Source organism: Sceloporus undulatus, chromosome 2, assembly GCF_019175285.1.
Source record: "Sceloporus undulatus isolate JIND9_A2432 ecotype Alabama chromosome 2, SceUnd_v1.1, whole genome shotgun sequence".
Taxonomy (NCBI): Eukaryota; Metazoa; Chordata; class Lepidosauria; order Squamata; family Phrynosomatidae; genus Sceloporus; species Sceloporus undulatus.
Window position 1 is genome coordinate 99,528,315 of NC_056523.1, and position 24,657 is coordinate 99,552,971.

Genomic DNA, 24,657 nt, shown 5'->3' on the forward strand with positions numbered 1-24,657 from the left:
GTGTTAAGAGTTTCACACAGAAGCCAAGTAATGAATGGAATGGGAAGGACATGATAAGTCACCCTCCATAAAGAGTTAAACAGAGAGTGCTGCATAAAGTGACACTGAATTCAAGCAATGCAGTGATGCACTTAACTGACCTGGTTTCCTGGTCTAATTTAAAATGTGACATATTTCCTTGTGGTTTGAGGATCACCATTTTAGTAATAAGGATGCCCATTTCTCAGCAGTGTGTGAATTCATGCAATAAGAAGCATCCTATTCTGAAGGAAGAAAATGGTGGAATGTTTCATTTTCATTTCTTTATTTTGGTGAGAATGAAAGAGCTGAAAGTACATGTAATAGGAAGGAAGGAAGAACTGCTGCTCCTGAAGTCTTTGTTCATCCTTAGATCACTAGGAAATACACTTCCAGAAATTTTTATACAGCTTTAGAAATGAATCTTTTGGGCTACAATTTCTGACTGGTGATGTTGGCTGGAGGATTTTTGAAGTGGAACTCTGAAAAAAAAATATTCTCAGCTCTTGTTTTTGCCCTGCTTCAAAAGGATAAAAAAAAAAAAAATCAGAAACAAAAACAAACCCACCCTTTTTAATAAGAGTTCCTGTTGCATGATGGGGGACAAAAGTCTCACATCAAAACAGTTTCAGCTCTCTCAAAAACTATGTCTGTCTCCAGCCATAATGAAATAAAGAGACATATGGGAGTGTCAGGCTGGAGTGGTGGGTGCTCACATGAAGACAGACTCTGTAGCATCTTCATGAGGGTTCTCTCTCTTGACCACCTACTCTTGTTGACCAAAGTCAACACTGTGTTCCTTCTCTCTTGAAGTTTGCTACTTAAAAAAAACCCAAGCAAACAACATCTGTTGAAAATGGTAGAATTCCTTCCCTATTGCTGCCACCCAGAAGGAAACCAGAGAGCCTCTCCCTAGACACTGAAAGCTTGCAATACTTGGACTGCGAAAGAAGAAGCAGAGCGATTTTCTCCTGGCTTAGACAGCAGCGTATACTTACCTAGAGAAAGTAGCCCCAGCAGAGAGCGCCGACGTATAGGGCTGTCTAAATCCACATGACTGGAAAGGACAGACAGGCTGGCTTTGCCTGGGAGCAGGAAGAAAGATTCCATAAAGCATCTACATCCAAGTGATTTCTCCTGCATACCCTTTTCCAGTGGACTCCTATCTGGCAAAAGCCAAAGACTTTTATTTTGGGAAGAAGAGATGCTTCTTTTATATACCCAGGCTCCTGTCCCAATCTAGGATTGTGAACTTTCAATTAGAGATGATTCTGAATGAGTCTGATATATTTTAATTGAACTCCCACTAAAGTATTTTTAAATTCTGCCTCTCTTAATTATATCTTCACATCTTTCCCTCACTGGGTGCCTTCCAGATATTTTAAGTGTCAAATGTCGTATCATGGCCAGTGTGGACCATGGTCAGGGATGAAGAAGACTGTAGCCTAAAACACCCAGAGGTCATCATGTTGGAGGAGGCTGTACTGTTAAGGCTGAAAATATGGCCAATGAACCAGGCTTGGAATCTAAGTAGAACTGCATGCAAGAAGTTAGAGGCCTTTGAACACCCCCACCCCTTAAAATATATCCATTCACCTAATAGGGATACAAATGATTAATCCAATGTGGGTGTCTCTGCAAATTCAAATGAAGTTACTTTTTGTCAATGTATGCCCTGTCATATTGGGGTGCAAGGCAATAGCTTAAGAAGGTGACGTTTCAAATCACATTTGACCTAGCACTTGTCAGTTTCTTCTTAACTGTAATGGGAACATGTTACTTTGGCTTTGGAGTGGTTAATAAGAAATGGCTGTGGTCAAATCACTCGTTCTCCTATGAAAGTTATACCCTAGATGTTGGTATGTTTGAATCATACATATTGTAATAGGTTACAGGAGACTGTTTTTGTCAGGTAAAGGAAGTTGTCAAGTCTTGCTTATTCACCCTTTTTTGGGTGGAGGGAAAGAATATTTTGACTTCTTGTCCTTTATTGTCTGGTTAAAGCAAATTATTCAAAAGCACCCACATCTTCAGATCACCCACTTTGCCATTAACAAAGTGATAAACAGATATATTTAGATTAGTAAAGACTTGTCTGGAATGACTGTATGTCAGCAGTGATGACAAAAATAACATTACATCACACAGAAACATGAAATGACAACTGATCTAAGGGCTAGAATGGAAATGCTTTTGCCAAACTGAACTGAATTTAGCACAGTGGAAAGCAATACAGCTTATCTAATGGTGCATCTACATTGTAGAAATACAGTTGGCCCTCCATATCCATCGATTAATCAATCCATACCTTGAAAATATCCACACACACATCCACACACACACGTAAATGTTTCCCTTTTGACATGATTGTCACGTCATGTCTGACTGTAGTGTGTGTGTGTGTATATATATTCCAAAAGCAAACCTTGACTTTGCTATTTTATATAAAGGATAGCATTTTATCATACCATTGCAGATAATGAGACTTGAGCCTCCACTGATTTTGGTATTCACAGGGGGTCCTGGAACCAAACCCCAGCAGATACAAAAGGCCCACTCAATACACTTTGACAGCACTTTAAGTGCTGTAGCTCCATGCTATGGAACCCTAGGATTCATAGTTTTATAAGCTCTTAAGTCTTTCCTGTCAGAGTGTCGATGCCTCATAAAATTACATATCCCAGGATTCTATAGGAAGAAGCCATGGTAATTAAAGTGGTGTCAAATTGCATTATTTCTACAGTGTTGATGGGGAACCTTTGATTCTTCAGATGCTTTGGCCTACAATTCCCACAGTGGGAGTTATATTAAAACACCAAAGACTTTCTACTCCTGGCTTTTCACTAGGGCAGCTGGAGATTTCAATATGAGTATGGTGGTGAATCCTTCCAAGGTTTTTTGTCTGAACTTTGAAAGAGCTCTCCAAGGTACTGAACCCATTTTGGGGATAGAATTCAGCACCTGAGGTAATTTCCTTAGTGTTTAGGCTAAAACCTGGAATGAATTTACTCCTTAAATTACAAATCCCAGAATTCCATAGGATGTTGTCATGGCAATTAAGCTAGAATCATAGGGCCTTAATTACCTAGTGTGAAAGGGCCCAAGGATTCAGCTGTAGATTGGTGGATTTTTGTCCTGAACAACAGCAAATGTAAATTTAAGGCTGCTTAGCCTTAATTATGTCTCCATATAACAGGGATGGGAAAGCTGCAACCTGTGGACCCTTCTAGTCTCTCTTTTTTAAAGAGTTTTTCATGTTTTCTCCAAATCGGATCCCGTTTAAAAATAAATTTCTCCCCAGAAATGGGGCAAGTGGTGGGCTGCAGGGCAGCTCTCCAACATCCCCAAGAGGGCCTTGCAGTTGCCTTCACTGCTTTATGTCTTCTATTATTTGTTACTTATTTGTTATATTGAAAAATATTAAAAATAAGGGAGAGTCCCTGCATTGTGTGTGGCCGGGGGGGGGGGTCATGGAGGCAGCTGAAATGGGAGAAAAACACTTTTTGGTGACTTAAGTATCCCTCACAATGACTGAATAAGTGTAAATAAATGTAATTCAGGTCATGAGAAAGAAAGAAAAATCTAGAGAAAAAAGATCACAATTGGTTATAGGGCTGATGGGGAGGGGATACTTATGTTAGTTTCAAGTAGTGTCGAAAGTCTGTGCAAGGACCAAATGAAATTCCATTTGTCACATTGTTGACTTTGCACATTGATCTGAAAAACACTGCAGCAATAATCCAGTTTGGGACAGCTGTAACTAACTCTCTTTATCCCTTAGGATCAGTTATGATGGCTGAGGCTGACGGGAGCATTAGTTTGTCCACTCTCAAGTAATAGATGAGAAAATTGTGAAAAGAGGGTAAAAGAAACCTAATGAGTTTGCTGCATGTATTTTCATGATAGATAATGCTGAAGAGATACCTGAGGGCCTTCTACACTACTGATGTATAGTACTATGAATTCACATTAGGAACCATGGTTTCATTTTATGGAATTTTAGGATTTCCAGTTTAGGGAGGGGCAAACTACAAATTTCAGGATTACATGGGATGCAGCCATGGTAGTTTAAGTGGAATCAAAGTGTTATAATTTTGTAACATTAAAGGTCTTCAATCTCATTCTGCCCCAACCCAAAGTTTCTGAAAAACTGTGGCAAATAAACTTGACATAATGGATGACATTACACAAGCCACAAGACCCAGGTAGCATTCACCTGAGAGCTTTTAAAGAACTCATATGGGGTCCTGCAGATGTTTGAACAAATATATACAAATTAGCTTTAAGATTACCCCCCCCCTTACCAAATAAATATAAGCTAACATAAAACCAGTTTGCTTTTTAAAAAGTACAGCCAGCCCTCCATATCCACAGATTCAAGCATGCACGGTTTTAAAATATTTTTAAAATATATAAATTCCAAAAAGCAACCTTGATTTTGCAGTTTTATACAAGGGACACAATCCTACTGTGCCATTTTATTTAATAGGACTTCAGTATCCACAGATTTTGGTATCTAGGGGGGTCCTGGAACCAAACCCCAGTGGATACGAAGAGCCCACTGTATACTTCTGTGAATAGTGGACAGAGAAAACAGGAAATTATAGTCCAGCTTGATTAATGTCTGTTTCAAATAAACCTGTGGAAAGTATGTTTAAAGCTAAAATTAATAAACATTTCAAAGTACAATCGTTGGTGAGGAAGAATCACTATAGGCTCTGTAAAGGGAAATCCTATGCGTCACCAACCTTTTAGAATTATTTGAGAATGTCAACAAATGTGTGGACAATGTGATCTGACAGACTTTCTGTACTTGGGTTTCCAAAACTCTCTCCAACTCCAAGGCCCTTGAATAAACTCAGGAGTCATGAGACAAGAGGACAAGTCCTTCTGTGGATTGGTATTACATGAAAGTACAGGAAACTGGGCAAGAATAAACAGACAATTCTGACAGTGGAGGAAAATAAGCAAAGAGGGTCAAGAATCTATATTAGAAGGGTTGTGCAAGTACAGTGAGCCCTTCCTACTAGTAGGCTAGCAATCAGTGGGCTAGCGATCTATGGATTTGACCACTTGCAACTGCTGTGCCCCATATTATTCAATGGCAGCATGTGCACATGGATATGCTGAGGCTGGTACTGCAGCCATGCACAGCCACAAGGTTGTGAGTTTGATCTCAGGCAGAGCTCCAGGGTCAACTCAGCTTTGCATCGTTTCATAGGTCACTAAAATGAGTACCCAGCTTGGCTTACACATTCTAAACCACGTAGGGAGTGCTTAAGTGCACTGGCTCTCTATAACAGAGCTCAGGATTACCCAGTGAAATGGATGAAGAAGCAATTCAAGACAGAAAAAAAACAGCTCTGTTATATTCATCTCAGTGATTGAATTCACTTTCATATGGCAGTGGCCACCGGCTTAGGTAACATGACAATCTGTAAGATGGGTACCAGTTAGGGAAATTAAAGGATAGGTCTCTGAATGGTTATTAGCTGTTGTCTGGAAGACCAAAATATGCAATCATCGTGTCAGAAGGGCTATTTAGTCCAACTCCCTGGCAGTGCAGGACTCTATAGCAAAAACAGCCCTGAAAACACCAACCTTGGTTAAATGACCTCTCAAGAAGGGGAGTCCGCCACTCTCCCAAAAGCCTGTCCCATGGAAACAGAGGCTTACTTTATAGGGATACTGTGAGGTTTACTGAAATTTGAACTGGAAACCATTTGAACTCCATATGGCATTGGTTTCCAATTTACAGCCTCAGATGTTGCTGGACTTCAGCTCCCAGAAGCCCTAGCCAGCACAGCCAGTGATAAAGGATTCTAGAAGCATCTGGGAATGCAAGCTTGGAGACTACCATTCTAAAGCCCTACCAATCTAAAGATCACTGCTTATTAGTAAAAAAAATAAATGGTATACTGCTAACAGTTTTGGCTTATTAGTGCTTATTTGTAACTGGCACTGCTGATACAGGTTTTGTTTCATCTGCTTAAAAATCTAGAAAACAGAAAAACACAGTGGAAGACTTTAGACTGTATATAAACAGGCCAAGAATCAGCGATCTGCTATAATTTATAAAGAAATTTAAACAAGCTTTGAAATATAACACTTGGGCCTTAGGGGGTAAAAATATAGTCAAAGCTCACTTCTAAGTGAGATTCATTACTATATATATGCCAAGATATTGCAATAATAGAAAAGAAGACCATAGAAATAGTTTTTTCTTCCATCAAAAGGTATTTAACACACAAATGAATTCACTGGCAAAGCAACCCACAATTGCTGAATATCTGGAATGTAGTATATATACTATTACCCTTAAAACCAACACTATTGCCCCAAACAGGTACACAGCTGGGTCAAGTAGGGTAGTACCAGTAGGGGCATCCTACTATCTGTACTATCCCAGTCCCTGGCTTGACAGACAAGATGCTGGTGGCAGCTGTAACCAGGTGCCCATCTTTACTTCCTGCCCCTGAGGCCCCAGGCACTAAGCTATGCCCTGATGCCAGGAAGAAAAAATAATAATGAGACATGATGACCAAGGCTGTTGCCCAGCCCACATTATACAAACCACCTATTTACAAGGCATTTAGGGGAAGGTGTGTTTGCTACTAAGCTTCAGCAATCAAGCTCACCAGACTGGACTGTAAGCCATTTTTCTATTCCTCAGCTGTCATTCCACCTAATTAAAGGGAATATTGCAGGGCTTCTTCTCCAAAAATACTTGGAGGCTACAGTTGCTGTTCCTGCTGAACACTTGCTTGCCAGGCTGTTTGCTAAGAAAAAGCTATTTCCTGTATTAAGGCAGTTTGAAAGCCTCATTCCAGAACAATGAATCTTAGGAACCTTCTGAATACACAGTGTTATGGTTTATGGGCAGATGGAGGTCTCTGAAGCTTCCATCTCCATCTCCTTCCCCCTTCTCAATTAAATTTCAATGCTACTAAAGTTTTCAAACATCTGGAAAGGGTGATATAGCAAAAGGAAAGCTAAATAAAAAATCTCTTTGGATTGATTATTTGAGGGCACCAGCTGTACTTGCTTGTGCAGAGTGTATGACAGCAAAGTCAGATAGCCTAGAATTGAAACACGAACTGCAAAAACATGGAACCCAGACAGGATAAAATCCTTCTGCTACCCCAGGAACAAAGTAACAAAGATTGCAAAAGTGTAATGCAAGGTTGGTCCAAGACATTTTGGTACTGAAAGTAGAGAGTCAGATAAAGTCCACCTCATTCCATGGACATAAGTGACCTGGACAAGCAGCTGAACTTTATTTCAGCACGGTTAATGTGACAATGTCCACCACTACAAATCTTAGAACAGCAAACTAATGTTGGGGGTAGTGGTCAAATTGTTTGCACACATATAGCTCTCTACTCCAACAGAAGAGAATGGGGGAGGCTCTGGAAGAAGAACAGAGGCTGTTCATTCTGCTGTCTCCTATATCTGCTGCATAAGGCAGTTGCCTTCCTCTGCCTAATGGTAGGGCCAACCCTACTGCAGTTCAAAAATGCACATACATGAGTTTCTTAGGGCCAAAATTATAAATGTGCACTTGTTCAAGAGTCTGAGGTAAACATACACGTAGTTCATGCTATACATAGTATCTGTAGGGTTGTCGTTGCCTATAGATGCAGCAGGATTTTACAACCACGTGCAGTGTTTCAGAAATGACTAGGTGTGCTGTTACCATATATATTATGATCAACATATTCCTGAAGATCCTTACAAATATCAGAATGGCACACTTAAACTACCTTTTGTACAGGAATTTAATATAGATGACTCAGCATGTGGGGTCATGGTCTAACCAGGGTTTCACAGTGTTTATTTAGGGACACAATTTATTTTTTTAATTTACTTATTTGCTGTGAAAAATATATGTTTACAATGAATGGTGTTTCACCAGCAAACTCAATAACTGCAGGTGCTCTGATATGCCATTATGACACTTCATTTAATTTTTTCTGAGAAGTCTAGTTAACACTTGGATATTTTTTTTTACTACACCTCCTAGCAAGCATGTTCATTGGTCATAGAAGGGCCTAGTCTGGGTAGGAACTGCAGAACATGAAGGAAGGAAAGGTTAAATACCTTCCTTTTGCATCAGAGTTCTGACAAAAATGGTTCCTCTTGGGGGCTGCTGTTTCCCTGAATGCTAAGGGCAATAGCTTCCTCTACCCCCAGTGAAATGATGGGGGAAAAATACGGGAAGAAAATGGTTAACTCTTCCCATGTGTCAAATTTCATCCCTGATCATGTCCAGAAAACTATTTTTTAAAGAAAGAGGAATGGAAACAAAAATATACATATGTCAAACCTGTGCTTAGACAATTTATAGCTGTAATCCTAAACACTCCAGCATATTGTAGTAGTTCTGCATTCAGGACTATGTTACAGTTGGCCTTTCACTGATTCCAGAATCAATCACAGCATCACTTTTGCCTTCACTGGCCATTCTCTGCCTGGTGAGAGTTGTGAGGGATCAGAGAAGAGTCTGGCTATGTTCCTGTTGTTGTGTGCCTTCAAGTCATTTCTGACTTATGGTGAGCCTAAGGTGAACATATCATGGGGTTTTCTTGGCAAGATTTGTTCAGAGGAGGTTTGCCATTGCCTTCCCCTGAGGATAAGAACATGTGACTTGCCCAAGATCACACAGTAGCTTGCATGGCTGAACTGGGAATCAAACTCTGGTCCCCACAGTGGCAGTCCAACACTCAAAGCACTACAACATGCTGGCTCTCACTCCATGCTGGCTCTTGGTAGCCAAGTACAAAGCGATTACATTTTCTGAGGTGCACTGGAATCTTCCAGAAGCCTCAGCAGATGATGTAATCTTTTCACATCTAGCTACAGCAACATAGCCAGATGCTTCTTTGATCCCTGTACCTGCACTTCACCAGGCACAGAATAGGCCATGCCTGGGCTGCAGCAGCTATACATTAAAATGGGCTTTGGTGGAAGCAGAGTGAGGAAGAGAAGTCCAGCCTCTGATTCTATCAAAAAGAGGTTAAGACTGACTTATGTCTGAGTATGTCAGCCAACGCAATCTAGAAGTAGTTTTCTCTGTTTGGCACACTAGATACAAAACTTGGAAAACTTTTTTTTTTTTTGGACAACAGCTCTCCAAATCCCCCAGCCAGTATGATCAAAGCATCTCTTCCAAGCTCTAATTTACAAGTCATTTTCAAAACCGGTGTGTAGTCCATGGGAGTCAGAGGGATGTGGAGGTTAAAGAGACAATAGGGGACTTGGGAGAACCAGGCTCTGGCACTCACTGAGCCATGAAACTCACTATTTGACCTTGGACCAGTCTCTCTCTCTCTCTCTCTCTCTCTCTCTCTCTCTCTCTCTCTCATTGTCAGCCTGACCCATCTCAAAGGGTTGCTGTGAGGATAAAATAGGGAGGAATAGAGTCACATAGGCTGCCTAAAACTCACTGGAAGACAAACCAGGATATCAATGGGACAACAATAACAACATAGGCTTAAGCCTAGACTGGGGCACTAGGCTTGCTGAAATCAAAACATTGGACATCTAAGTGGGTTTGAGGGAAATAGACACTGATTTTTTTTAAATGAAGAAATTCTTTGTACTGCCTGTAGGAAAGAATCTATCTTCTGATCCATGATCCAAGGCAGTCTTCCTCAACCTTTGATCCTTCAGACATTGGCCACTGGCCATGCTGGCTGGGAATGATAGGAGTTGTAGTCCTATACAGAAGGTACCTGTCTGAGGAAGACTGACCCAAACTTTCATTTAGGTATAATATTTGATCTGATCTTTCTCATTATTATACAGTCCAGAAACAAATGAAAGAAGTAAGCCATTATCATCAAATCAAGAAACAAATTGCTCCCCTGCCTTCTGCCATCTCCACTTAAGCTTTCCTTTGCAAAAGTAGGTTGTACATGTGGCATACTACTTCTCTTTCTATTCTTTCTATTTTTGGATCCACAGTTCCTCTTGTCCTCAATAAATGACCCTTTTCACTATATGAGTAGTTAATCATCACTTAGAATGCCGCAAGTTTAGGACAGAAGCCATAAATCTCTCGTTTAGATTTCTGTAATGTGCTCTACATGCCGCTACCTTTGTACCAAGTTCAGAAGCTTCAAATGGTGCAAAATGCAGCAGCCAGATTGGTCACTGGAACATCTAGGTCAGACCATATAACACCAGTATTAAAATGTCTTCATTGGACGCCGCTCAGCTTCCGGGCGCAGTACAAAGTGTTGGTTATTACCTTTAAAGCCCTACATGGCTTGGGCCTGAGTTCCTGACGGGAACGCCTCTCCCTACAAAATCCGCCCCGCACTCTCAGAACAACCAGGAAGAACTTATTAGAGTATGTAAACACCAGGTTAACAACAACTTCCCACAGGGCATTCACTGCCATAGCCCCTAAATTGTGGAATGGCTTGCCGGAGGAGATCCATCTCATTGCCACCTTAGATGCCTTTAAGAAGGCACTTAAGATGGATCTCTACCAGCAGGCATATCCACTCAATCTGTTATAAGACAGTTAAAAAAAAATGCTCCACCTCCATTTGTAATGGTATGTATTTCAGATGATGATTTAGTCAATGCATAGTATTGGTAGTGGTGTTACTGTTTTATTGAGTGTATTTTATATGATATTGTAGCTTTTATTGTTGTAATATTGTTTTTATTGTTGTAATCCCGCCTCGATCTGCAGAGAGAGGCAGGAAATATAAATAATAAAATTATTAATTAATTAATTAAAAAAAGAAAAGAAAAGAAAAAGAAAACCCCAAACAATATAAATCATAAAATCTGAAGCCCTGGGTATCTTATTTTGGCATGAAGCATCCATTGACATGAAGCATCCATTTGTAATTAATTATTTAGTTATCTGCACTGTGATATGTTTTAATGCTTCTTCCTTAGGTGATGCACTTGACATTTCTATGTGTGTAACTACAGCATACAGTTATACCAATTTTAACCCACTTTATATTATCATGCCTCTAACCTATGGAATCCTGACATTTATAATTTTGGGATGTACTAATAATTCTCTATTAGACAGTTCTAGTTCCCCACCCCCTGAAATGCAGCAGATAATTCCAACTACCCTACCACACTAGAAATCCCAGGATTTCATAGGATGGAACTGCAACACTTAACTTGGTATCAAACTATATAGTGTAGATACCTTCACATAGTTTTGCCAGCTGTGACAGAAATTCCTGTTTGTGCACAGCAATTAATTAAGAGGAAGACAGATAAAGACATAAATCAAGCAGACAAATCCACATGGCTAGTGGGCTGCAAATTAGCTCAATGGTCTACTGGCTTGTTTGAATATCTTGGGCCACTCCCCTTTAGCCTGATGCACCTCAAAGGGTTGCTGTTGTGAGAATATATGCCACCCGCAGCTCACTGAAGGTGAGATGTTAATTCAAGAAATAAACATCCACAGCTTCATGCAGTATGTACACACACACACACGCACACACACGCACACACACACACACACACACACACACACACACACCATTTTAAACATTCTTAATCATAGGAAACAAGTCAGTCAATAAGCCAGTTTGGGGAGATACTGATTTCAGTGTGTCATCATAATTACTATGACTAAGCAGTTTATGTTCTTTTTCCATCCATGGAGGGAAGCCCACTTGCCAACAGCATGTGATGTAAGGTAGTCACACATCATATACCACACAGCTCACTGATAATGTTATAATGTGCTGTTGAAAAATATTATTTTTTGTCATTCTGGAGCTATCATCTTGCATGTATATTAAGACCCACATTGGATTAACCATTCACCTCTGATAAAGAAGGAGAAGCCTTATACAGAACTGCATATTTAAAGACAGAATTTAATATAAATGGGATAGTATAGTAGTGCTATTGTCTGTGTGCATTTGTGTATATACATACTATTGTTTTAGTGAGAATAATCTAAATTCTATGCTCTACCTTGTGCTTCTTCACTATGAACATTTCAGAATGGCAGCATAAGGTCCAGTCATTAAAGGATTCTAATCAGGTTCCAATATCACAGTTCCTGATCAACGTAGGAGAGCAGGAGAGAGAACCAACATCTCACTCAACATTAGATTTTTCCCCATTCAGAGCAGTGCAGAAAATTATTCATGATGTCCTGAAATATGTGCTGAATAGTATATATGTACAATTATAGACCTTTTTGGAAGAGGATTGATGCAATTTGGACAAGTTTATTGGATTTGCCCCTCTCCTCTGTTATAGGTCTCAAATACTTACCATCCCATAGAAGGGGTTATCTGTCCAACCCCACCAGGAGGGAGGGAATAGAAACCAGATATATCTGATGTTTGAGAAGGGCGGTGTACACCTGTCAGAGAATCAGAACATTAGAAAATCTAAGCAACTATCAACTTTAAGACACATTAACATGAATAAAATGATCTTTTAGAACACCTAATATGTTTTCTTTTAAAAAATCAAAACAGTATTCAATAACCAGTATTAATGCAACTATTTTCTCTCTGTTTATGACCAAAATAAATAACCTTAGTCTTTACTAACTGTTAATATTCTTTTGAAGGAAGATAGCTGGCTTGTGGGGAAGGCAGTATGAGAACTAATAGTGGAGAAGAATATAGGAAGTGATATACTCATATTACCCAGAATATAAAAAAGAAAAAGAGGCTACAACATAGTCAGTTGAGATGGGACACTGAAAGCGAGGGAGTGAGTAAATCCAATGTTTGTATGAAATAGGGAGGAGCCAAGAATGTGAGTTGGGAAGCCCCTGATTCAATTTCACCTCTGCTGCAAACTCATAAGATGGCTTTGGACCATTCATGGTCTCAAGACTTTATTGGCAACATAAAGATAAAAGCACTGGTCTACTTCACCGAACTGTCAAAAGGATTACAGAAATAGCGCACATTAAATACCTTGAGTGCACTATATAGCGTTGTTACCCATGCTGCTCCATATAAATTTTGGTATAAATGATAACCCTTAATGACCCCTAGATGAACTCTAGCAGCCTGTCCTCCATTACTAGCAAGGCATGAGGACATGCACACACACCCTTGAGGGGCACCCACATCATCATATCTAGAGAGTCGCATAAAAGGGATTATCATAGGACCAGGAAGAGCAAATATTTGTCTTGCCTGAGGCTCTTGCCCCCTCCCAGGGTCTGTTGTCCAAGCAGCTTAAGACCACTAAGACAATCAGACAGGGACATCCAGGTGAAAAGCAAGTAATTAAACACCTTTGTTCTCACCATCAAGCACCTTTGCCAGAAGCAAGATTTTGCCTATAAATACACTCAGATTTGCCTGTTCACTGGGCCAGTCTGGACTTCAGGGGGAAGCTCTGTCCCCTTGAACCCTGACCTGGCTCCTGGCTCCTGATTCCTGGCCAGTCATTCCATGGCTGAGCCTCATGCCATCAGCATCATATTCCATTTGGATTCCTGGAGGGAGTCTACATTCTGGTAAGTATCACCCCAGTGATGCCTAAAATCCTATTCCATGCTAACCTATGCTTTTCCTGAGCCTTGTATGTGTGTGTGTATGCTAGTGAATCGTATGTGTTTTCCCCCATTATAAATAAATTGGTTATTAATTCTAGAAGTCTGTCTCAGCTCTATTTATTGGGATCCCCTGGTCTACTCCGTATACACATTGGGAGGGCGATCTCGGTGGGCTCTTGTAGCCAGCCCCTCTTGCAATATTTGAGATAACAACATAATAAAATTCCCCTAACGGACCCTTGGCTACAGCGTATTATAATTATAGTACAAAGAAAATATCAGCAGGTTAACCAACTGATTTCCATACATGGGGTTGGAAATGTAATTTGCCTGATCTCAGATTATGTTGTCATTTGATGATGTGGGAGAATGAAAAACAGGTGAAGTGTTTTGCTAGTTTTGGTTTTAAAATCCACTCCAAAGACACATGCCATGTGGTAACATTCAGAAGAGATGAACACACCAGCCTCCTTTCCAAACTACATCTAAAGAGAAGAGGCATCACAATCTGGAAGGAGGTGTTACAATCTGGCCACATCCAGAGACATGTCCTAGATCTGTGCTTCCCATTCAGAATGACTTTGAACATTGTGATATCCAAATGCATCTGAGGAAGTAGACTTAAAATGATGAAAACCCATGCTACCAACTTTTTTTGTTAGTCTCAAAGGTGCTACAAGATCTCTCTACATACTTACTCTACAGACTAACACGGCTATATCTTTGAATTCTGATATCCTGTTATGGGAGTCTTCCCACAAAAATAAAACCATAGCATAGGAAGCAAATGGCTAACAACATTCCCACAATCCAATTTTACTCACTGGCAGGGGGAAAAAAGCAGGAAAATGTTCCCTTCCATTCTTAAACATTCCAGTCTGTGAAAATGAATTAAGGAAGTTTCCTTTTTCTTACACAAGCAGCCTTATCACATAAAGGATGCCGTGAATGTACTTTGGCATGAGTTCAGTCTGTGGGAATCCCAAAGCCTTAGATAGAGAATCATACTGTACTAGGGTATCATCAACAGTATCAGTCACAGTCATAACTTCACTGAGTGTGAGCAACAGAGAAGCCATTCCTCCTCAGGGTAGGCTTTTTTATGGCTTTACATTCTAGAAACAAGTCTCTGAGGTACACTCACACACTTTCAAAGCCTCTCAGAGAGTCACGGGACTCTTCTGTGGGCATGTTCAAGGACAGTTGAATATAAGGTGCTTTGTTGCTGTATTCCCAGAATGGCCCAGCAGGATTTGAAGTTTCCCCACATACCACTTCCTGACAAGAGTTGGATATTTGCCCTGAGAAGAATTTCTTGTAGGTTAACTCTTTCTAACTTGTTTTATTTTTTGTTCTTTTGGGCTCAATTTATTTTGGAAGCTGGTAGGCAATTTAAAAGACTAGATTTGCTGAAAGTGTTTTCAGCTGGAGGAGAGCAGGACAAAAATCTCATGAGACCTGACAAGCATCCTCAAAATTTGCATAGGTATTAAATAATTATACCATGATAAAATACTCTTGGGGGCTTAAGATATCAGCACATTTCCAGTCTGATAATCATTTCTGAATCAAGCAAATGTTTGGCAGTATTCTGCATGCTATGCATTTTGCTTTCTTACTGCTTAGGTGCTTGGGATGGAGGGGTGCAAAATAAATGGGTATTTGGTATTGTTGTGTGTCCTTAAGGTGCTCCTGAATCACTACACTGAAATCCCAAAATTTGGGAATCAGAGTCTTGTGGTTTGAACACTGGACTATGATGCTGGAAACCAGGGTTTGAATCCCTGCTCAGCCATGGAAACCCACTGGGTGGCACTGAGGATGTCACATTCTCTTAGTTTCAGATGAAGGCAAATGCAAAGCCCCTCTGAGCAAATCTTGCAAGGAAAACTCTTATGGCTTTAGGGTTGCCATAGGTCTGAAATGACTTGAAGGCACACAACAACAACAGTTACAAAACAAAACAAAACAACAACAAGCTGCTCCAGAGAGTTAGAAGGAGAAATTGTTGTTGTTGTTGTTGTTGTTGTTGTTGTTGTTGTTGTGAGCTTTTAAGTTGTTTCCGACTTATGGAGAACCTAAAACGAGTTTATCATGGGGTTTTCTTGGCAAGATTTGTTCAGAGGAAATTTGCCATTGCCTTCCCTTGAGGCTGAGAACACAGGACTTGCCCAAGATCATCCAGTGTGTTTCATGGCCAAGCTGAGACTCAAACCTTGGCATCCAGAGTCATAGTCCAACACTCAAACCACTATGCCATGCTGGAGAAATACTACATATAAAACATCTGTTATATTTCTCAAGAGATATTTGCTTAGGAATGTCTCACTGGGAGCAGATACAAATGTCCAGGAAAAAAGGTCAAGTGGTATATTAGGGGTGTGTGAATGCACATGGAGAATCATTTATTTGAAAATATGCTCTTATAAAAGGCTTTGAACCTGACAAGAAAGAGGCATGAACCAGCTAGCGGGCATTTTGGGGAAAATATTGTGAATTCATTTCCATTTCATTCACGATATCGCTTTTTTGAGCAATTGCTCTAATGTGAAAGCTATTTGTGGTTTATTCATGGGATTTTACTTGTTGACGGATTTCACATGATTCTTTGGGGTGAGTTTACTTCCAGGCTTTGTTATGCCCTGTTGAAAACAGCTTCTGTGGCAAAGAGTGCTTTCCTTCCCATTTTCCCTTCTCACTGGCATGTGCACATGTGTGTTTGTGAGTGGTTTGTGTTATTTATGGGAGTTTGCAACTGGACACTTCAGCCTTCCTCTGAAAAACTTTCTGGGGCAAAGAGTGAGTGCTTTCCTCCCTGTTTTCTCTTCTCTCTGGTGCATGTGTGTAAATGCACTTGGAAATGAAATATTTGTGTGTCACTTCTGGTGATGTAACTACTGCTTCTGTGTGCATATGCAAAAAAGTTATTTCTAAACCCTTAAGGAGATTTGTCCGCATTTGTGTGAAAACTAAATGCACTTTCTACCCACTTTATCACATTAGTAATGAGCTTTTAAAGTGTTATTGTGCTCTGCATGTGAAAATCATTTGTGCATTTGCACACTTTTCTGGGATGCGGACGCTTTAATCATTTTCGGGATGGAAGCATGTAGGTCCCTGTGTGATAAACTCATATGAAAGGAAATCAGTCACAACACACTAAACAGTGCTGGGGTATATTTCTCACTTGTTTCAATGATCTTTGAAGAAATGCCTGTGAAAACTCCCCTGAAAAGAAGAGAAAATGCTTTTGGCCCCAGCTTCGTCTAGACAGACAGCTTAAGGGCACACCTTAACACTGTGAGATCAAATTTTTCATGGCTGCTTGTGTGACCAAGACCAAAACTTGCCCCTGAGCCCACAACAATCACATGATAATTCAGGGGCCAAATGAGATGAGAAACAGGAGACATATGATTATGATCTCCCATGTTTTTATTTTATTTTTAAACTAATAAACAGACTTGCTTGGAAACATCATGGTGGGAGACTCTTTTCCCTTGTCCTTTGCCTGAAAACTTTGGAAAGCATGACTACACCTTCTCAACTATTATTACCTTGGGGTGGAGCAAGGAACACAGACTCCAAAAGCCCTTTTATGCTAAACACAGATAACACTATGATTCCAGTATAACAGCCATGGCTGCATCCTATGAAATCCTGGGATCTGTGGTTTGGCACCAGAGGAGCTCCCTGGGTGAAGATTTTAAAGGTTCCTCCTCTAAATTGCAGTTTTATATCCATTCCATAGGTTGTGGCTATGGCAGTTAAAAGGAAAGCATACTGCTATAATTATTTAGTGTGAAAGGGTCCCCGATTTCCTTCCACTGCCCCATCACAGAGTTAATGACAGATTGTGTGCAGGACTGTTGAGGGTGTAGGTAAGGTTTATTAAGGAAAGTGATGAAAGGAGTTAACACCATTTCACAGAACACTACACTTTTCCAATCTTCAAAGCAGCCATGTGGGTTGCCCACTCACTTTTAAAAGCAACAAAATAAACTAAAATATTTAAAAAGTAAAAGGTCCTAATTATGATTCCTCATTGATTACTAACTTACTGTTGTCACCTCTGTGGTAATGCAACAAATGGACATTTGAGTTATGTGTAGTATCATAATTGCACATAGCCTGGCACAGTTCCTTTTTTGGAAAACAGCTCTCAGAATTCCCAAGCTTCCCTCACCATGGGTCAGAATGGCTTGCAAAATTCTAAAAGTTATCAACAAAAAAGTCTGTGCTTTACCAGAAATACCACTAAACCAAGATATGTTCAGCTGGCTTTCACTACATTGTTTTATCTGTGTGAATAACTTTTACTCCTCCGGGTGCTTGAGTATGACTATGCATTATATTCAAGCATGCATTGAAGACTATGTATTACATTCAACCACACATATTAGACCATCATTTTGAAGAAATAAAAAAAAGTAATAAGAGATTTGGTGTATACGTGTGAGAGACATCTGGAACAGAAAAGCAGCAAGAACTTAACCCTTTCCCCATATGCAGCTTCACTGCTCCCCAAAACCCTGTTCAGTTTCCAACTTGTAAACTGTCTCAGTCTGTCTGTCCGGGCATTTGTGTGCATAAGTGCATTTGTGCACCAACATGTTGTTTTCAGGAAGACAACTGGAGTGGTAGGCAAAATGGATCCATTTGGCTATGAAGAACAACTGGAGAGCGAATGTTTGCAGGCACTGATATAGTTAAATGCTAGACTGGCCACAAGCCCATGTTCAGCCTACATTTGCAATCCATGCCTCTTCTAAAATTACTTCCAGACCACCCAGCATCACAGAAGAAGCATGACAGTTACCTTGTTTCTGATTGATGTCAGCTGGCAAGTGTGGTGAATGGGAGCCATGGCTGAAATGCTCATTGCTGTACGGGATGAGTGGGGTGAGTGGATGGACACCATGGGACGGCTGGCCAACGGGCACCTTGTTGGACTGAAAAACACAAGTCAGAGGAATAAGATGTGAGGAATTCTAGCCTTTGAACTTTACAATCCAGGAGAGAGAAAACAAAAAAAGGCATCCAAAGATAACTTTCTCAGGCTGCATCCACACTGCAAACAATCCAGTTTGACACCACTTTAACTGCCATGGCTGAATGCTATGGGATCCTGGGGATTGTAATTTTGTGAGACATTTAGCCTTCTCTGTCAGAGAACTCTGATGTCACAACAAACTCCCAGGATTCCATATCATTCAACCATAACAGTTAAAGTGGTGTCAAACTGGATTATTTCTGCAGTGCAGATGCAGCCTCAGTGGCTAAAATGTCAGTTGATAGCCCCACCTAGAATAGACACATCCATTGCTAAATGGAAAGTCAATACTTACAATAATCCCACTGATATAGCTCTACTCTAGCTGAGACTAGCAACTGGAGTTAGGTCTAAGTATGTTTCAATATTGCTGCCTGCAGTAGTGTCAGCATAAAGACCATTCAACAGATATCACAGAAGGCTTAGAGTTGAATCAGATGGAAGAATACACTTCAGCTTTTATAATAATGTGGCAAATACTGAATTCATGCCCTGTTCTGTCTTTGCTAGCGGGGATGATAAATGAACTGCAATAGGCCTAGTGAAAAGGGAATTCATGCGTTCACTTATCATGCCATAGTGCAGGGGTAGAGAACTTGTGGATGTCCAGACACTGTCATATTGTAACTCCCATCAGCCCATAGACATTATAGGCAATAGTGCAGTGCACAGGTTCCCTATCCCTGCTCTGTCATAGCCTGAATGCATGGTACTCTGGTATGAGAGTGCTTGCAAACATCTAGACAAGTTGGTATGGCATGATACTCCAGTGTCAAGTGTTTGTCTTCATCAATGCACCTAAAATAGCATACTACCATCACAGGGGCATATTTATTTTGGGAGTGCTAATGGGAAGAAGCAAGCATACTTGTACATACTGGTGATGAGCCACCATGCATCTGCCAAGCTACAGGCCTTGAAGTGCTCTTTACACATAACCATGGCTCCATGCAAACTTTTCAGCCCACAAAACTGGGGCAGCCTTCAAAGGTTCATAGTCATGTGGACAAAGTCATTGTGTAGGACTTTCTCATAGAATTAGTTCTCTCTCTCTCTCTCTTTGTCTGTTAGTGCAATGCTGACTTCGTGGAAAGGCCCATGTGGTCTGCCTCACCCTTGAAAAATCATGCAGCAGCACAGAATAAGCCAGGGGAAATGCAGTTCCCATGGCACTGCTGCAAGCTCTGAAGAACAGCTCGGCATGGGAAGTGTACAGGCACATTTGTTCCAACCCACGCTTTGTGGGTCATATCTGATGTACTAGCAATCTGTTGTGGCTTTGGCTTGTGTACTGCATCAAGCTCAGATGTTCTGGGACTGACAAGTCCAATCATAGATAAATGATTTCCTAATGTGAAGCAGGACTCCTCAAGCCAGTGGTTCCCAACCTTTGGTCATCTATATGTTTTTTAGACTTTAACTCCCAGAATTCCTGTTGGCCAAGCTGTCTGCGGCTCCTGACAGTTGAAGTCTAAAACACTGCGAGGACCACAGTTTGGGACCCACTGGTACAAACTATTCCCTCCGAAACCTTTTCTTCTGTGGGCCCCTTCTTGTAATATAAGGGCCTCTGTGCCAGCCCCCCACTCTCAAGGAATTTCAGTTCAAAGAGGAGGGCAGAGACAAGTGTGAAAAATAAGAACACAACATCTAGTTGCTGGCTTAGTCCTTACTAAAAGAGTATCAGATAATATATGGCAACAATCCCACTGTTTTTGTTGTTGCCCCCACGTAAAAGGAAGAAGTGGAACGGAAGGCATGATTGTGAACTGTCAACCCTTTTCAGCCACAGCAAACACAGAGGAACCTGTTCTAAAGGATGGAAAAAGGAGTGCTTGTGCTAATGGGCAAATGTACACACCAGCTTTCCTGACTGCCTCAAGCATCCCTGCCATTTTATACTTGCCCAGTTTCGCCCATAGTTGCCTTTAAATTGACACTGTCTTCATCAAAAGCAGAAAATTCAAAGTTTGTCACTCCAGAACATAGAAGGCACTCATAAAAGAACTCAGTGAGAAACAATAAGCATTGTGAGATGCAAAAATATCATTCTACACCAAAAGTTGTAGAGCTGCTTCATGTATAATACTATTTCAATGTGGAAAAGAACATCCAAAAGCCAGTCCATGAAACTCAGCTTGATACTGTTACATATGACTTTCTACTCCATGAAATGTACATATGATGTCTAAAGATCTAACTGCACATTTCAGGGTATATGTAGCTGTCATTTACCATCATCACCCTCATATTTCACCATTTTTTATTATATGTCTTCAAGTCATTTCCTATTTATTGCAACCTTACGATGACCCCATCAACAGGTTTTTTTTTTGGGGGGGGCTAAACTTCTTCAGAGGGGTTTGCCTTTGCCTTCTTCTGAGACTGAGAGTGTGCGACTTGCTCAAAGCTACCCAGTTGGTTTCCATGGCTGAGCAAGGATTCGAACTCTGGCCTCCAGAGACGTAGTTCAAAGTTCAAACCATTACACAGATGAACCTGGCTCTAACTCACCATTAAAGTGTCACAAAAGAAATGGGCAGGTTGACATCACTGGGTGTTTTTCCTTGTAAGTAGTAGCTATGCCAGTCTGTCCCAGTAAAATAACAAAGAATCTTATGGCAATTTAAAACAGATTTATTCTGGCATGAACTTTTGTGGATCAGAGTCCTTTTCTTCAGATGCTAAACTGAACTTAGTTTTCTCTTGCCATCTGCAAGTGAACTGAAACAGGTCAGAGAAAACAATATTATCACCACTAAGGCACCCAACCTCTACTGAAGGTGGGGGGGGGGGCAGAGCCTCAGGCAGCCATAAATCAGTCCAATGTTTCACTGTGAAAAAGGCAGCTTTTGCAAAGCTATAGGTGCAACGGATACTTCAGGAAACTATTGAGCCAAGCAACAGACTATACTTACTATGGAGATTTTATTATGCCTTATTGTATTGTAGGACCTTTTGTTGTTTGCTATGGGTTGGTGCTAAAACAGTAATATTGTTTGTTTGTTATTGTTGCATTATTTATGCCTGTAACTTCTCTTTCTTCCCCCTTTCCAGTACTTGAGCGCCCCAGATAAATGATGAGCATCCAAAGGCTCTCACTGAGTCCTTTAGAACAGTGCCTCTCAAGCCATCTGATGTGGGGGACTGGCAATTCCCTCCCCGCATGTGCCGGGGATCAATAAAGTATTTATGCCTAGTGGTTACTATTCACATATTAGTGGAAATAAAATTCAAACTGTGCTATACAGTGGGCCCTTGGTATTCGCTGAGGGCTGGTTCCAGGACTCCCTGTGGATACTAAAATCTGTGGATACTGAAGTCTCATTAAATACCATGGCATAGTAAGATAGTGTCCCTTGTATAAAATGGTAAAATTAAAGTTTACTTCTTTGGAATTTATATATTTTAAAAACATTTTTAAATTGTGGATGTTTGAATTCATGGATAAAAAATCCAGGGATATGGAAGGCTGACTGTATTAAAACAGGTTGCCAAAAATGTATAGATTTGGGAAACATTTTGTTAAAATACATGAATTAGGATGAATGCATGCTAAAATCTATATGAATTTTCATGCATACTTATAACCTCCCACCCTCAACATTTGGAATGAACTGGCTGTAAATTAATAAACATGAGTTCCATGAGCCTTTAATGAGTGATGTGTTTTAATATGTAACACTTTAATTCTATTTTAATGCTCACATTTGTACGTTTTTAATTGTATTCTTTTAAATTGTAAGCTGATTTGAGTTCCAATTTTGGGGAAAAGCAGGACATCATCATCATCATCATCATCATCATCATCATCATCATCATCATCAATATTACTATATTGTGGTTTGACATGTGTTTAATAACATTCTGCTTTAAATAGTCTAACCAAGAAGTGAAGAGAGAAGGCTATAATGACCTGGCTAAGTGATCATATTTAACTAGTAGGTGTTGCTTAGCAGCTGCCATGTCAATGGAGTGCTGAATCTGCTGTGGGCTTTAGTATGAACTTCAAAGGAACTATCCAAAATACCTATGCTAGTTTGGATTTAGGTTTCAGCTACTTGGATACCTTCTTTAAAATGCCAACTGAAACATTTACCACCCAACAGACAATGTAGACACTTGGTGCTACTAACAATTTGCCTGCACACAACTTGGTTGACCAAGTTATGTGGCTCTGACCTTGCATAAACAGCAAACTCTGTCACTTCAATATTTTTGAGCTTGGCCTCAGCTGACCCATAAAGCAGCCACTTTAACTAAGTGAAGCAGGTATTGCTTTGTCATCCAATAAAGTAAGTTTCACACCCTGTATCTTCTCTTGGCAGATTCGGCTATGGCATAGCTGCTGTGCCTCAATTTGCTATGGATTTAATTCCAGAAAAGTTTCCCTGCAAGAGTTCAGTGTGACTTAAGTATGGGCATTCAGGCAGTCTACAGGTGGTTAACTGCTAGTTCAACTGCTTAGCACCTTCCCAAAGGTCTTGTGGACACACACCTGCAACATCATTTCTGTTATTTGCCAGACACATAATTTCTTTTATTTCCTTTTCAAAGAGATAAGCAGGTACCACCACAGTCAATAAAAACTACACCCATTCTAACCACAAATTTCAAATGACATAACAGACAGTGGGTATGCAGTTTCTGTGGTGAACCTCTATCTTGGCAGGGTCTGCAAAGGTGTGTGAGTGTGTGCCCTGGGAAAGACAGCTGCGTGCATGGGAAATCTGAGAGTGTTGTAAATTCTGTGTGTAGTTCCGAAGAAATTTAGGGTTTGGGTTTTCTTTTTAAAAGGAGGCCATAATATAAGCAATTCATATCTCAGAAGCAAGGTAAAAATGTATACAGAAATTGTTCTATGATATTTTTATTTGACTAGGTTTACATCAGAGACAGTTCCTGCCCACTGACCTCATGTACTGTAATTGCTGGCTTCTGTATTCTAAGTAGAGATGGGCAAACCCATCTGCCTTAGTTTTTAAAGCTTTCTAACTCTTTGAAACACAAGTTTATTCTATCTCATTTCAACGATGGGGGAAGGGAGTAAAAATACAGAGAAAAATTCACAAGCATTTTTGTATATCTTTCTGCTCCTATACCAACTGGCAGGAGTGCAGAATAAAATAGGTATCATAGCAGATATGTAGGAAGACATGTACATTAACAAAAATGCATGAAAAATAACATACATTTTTCTACGCTTTTCAGTCAAAGAAAGTCACTGCATTTTATATTAGTTGTCATCAAAAAGTAAATCTTTGGGTAAAGTTCTTTTGAAGAACTTGGAAAAGTTACTTTTTTGAACTACACGTCCCAGAACCCTGCGTCCATCATAACCATGTTGACTGAGGAATGCTGGGGGTTATACTGTAGCTCCAAAGAGTAACTTTCTTGAATCCTTTTGGGAGGGGGGCAGCATCCATCTATATGATCTCTTGAAGACAGCAACTCCAGAGCTGGTGGGTTACATCTGTGACTATTTAGATATGTACAAAACAAAAAACTGGAAAGCACATATTCATAGTTGAACACTGAAAAAAAGACAAAGCCCCACATGCTATACAGTGGTCAAAAACTTTTAGTTTTTAAAAAGTCCAATGTGTTTCAGTATAACCACCAACTGGCCTTTTTCAGGGGTTACTTGATCCTCAGAAATTTCTACCGTTGCAGTCTGCACCCTATTCAAGTGAACATTTGACTATTAGAAAAAAAGATATGTGCACAGGAATTAGGCTAAGCAAAGAGTTAAAACTGGAGAAGCAATGGATAATAATATACTTCAGTGGATGAGATTATATAGACAAGCTATAACACAAGTGTGTTCTCAGAAAAAAGGCATGAGATAGTCATGGTACTAGAGGCTCATGAAACTAGTGAAGTAGGACCTTCAAAGTTCCCAGGTTCAGTCCCTGTCTGAAACCCCAGAAAGAGGCTAGCAGTCAGCAATACTGACTTAGTATCACCTGTACTGAGCTTGGGCCAGGGATCTGATTCTCTAGACAGAATAAATTTCTAAACCGGAAAACAGAAGTTTCTTAATGCCTTGGTGGTGCTAAAT

General features: G+C 40.2%; 1 protein-coding gene across 6 annotated transcripts in view; it reads right to left on the minus strand.

Moving 5' to 3' along the window:
• TCF7 (transcription factor 7) overlaps positions 1-24,657 on the minus strand; it is a 161,334-nt gene that overhangs the window by 37,079 nt on the left and 99,598 nt on the right. For 4 of the 6 annotated variants that reach the window (XM_042452493.1, XM_042452490.1, XM_042452496.1 and 1 more), the window contains exons 4-6: positions 18,363-18,495; positions 12,295-12,385; positions 1,017-1,103 (exon numbers count right to left, since the gene is read on the minus strand). In XM_042452493.1, the coding sequence (XP_042308427.1) occupies positions 1,017-1,103; positions 12,295-12,385; positions 18,363-18,495 (311 nt within the window). The remainder of the gene's footprint in view (positions 1-1,016; positions 1,104-12,294; positions 12,386-18,362; positions 18,496-24,657) is intronic. The other 2 variants (XM_042452494.1, XM_042452492.1) reach the window with 1 other exon arrangement.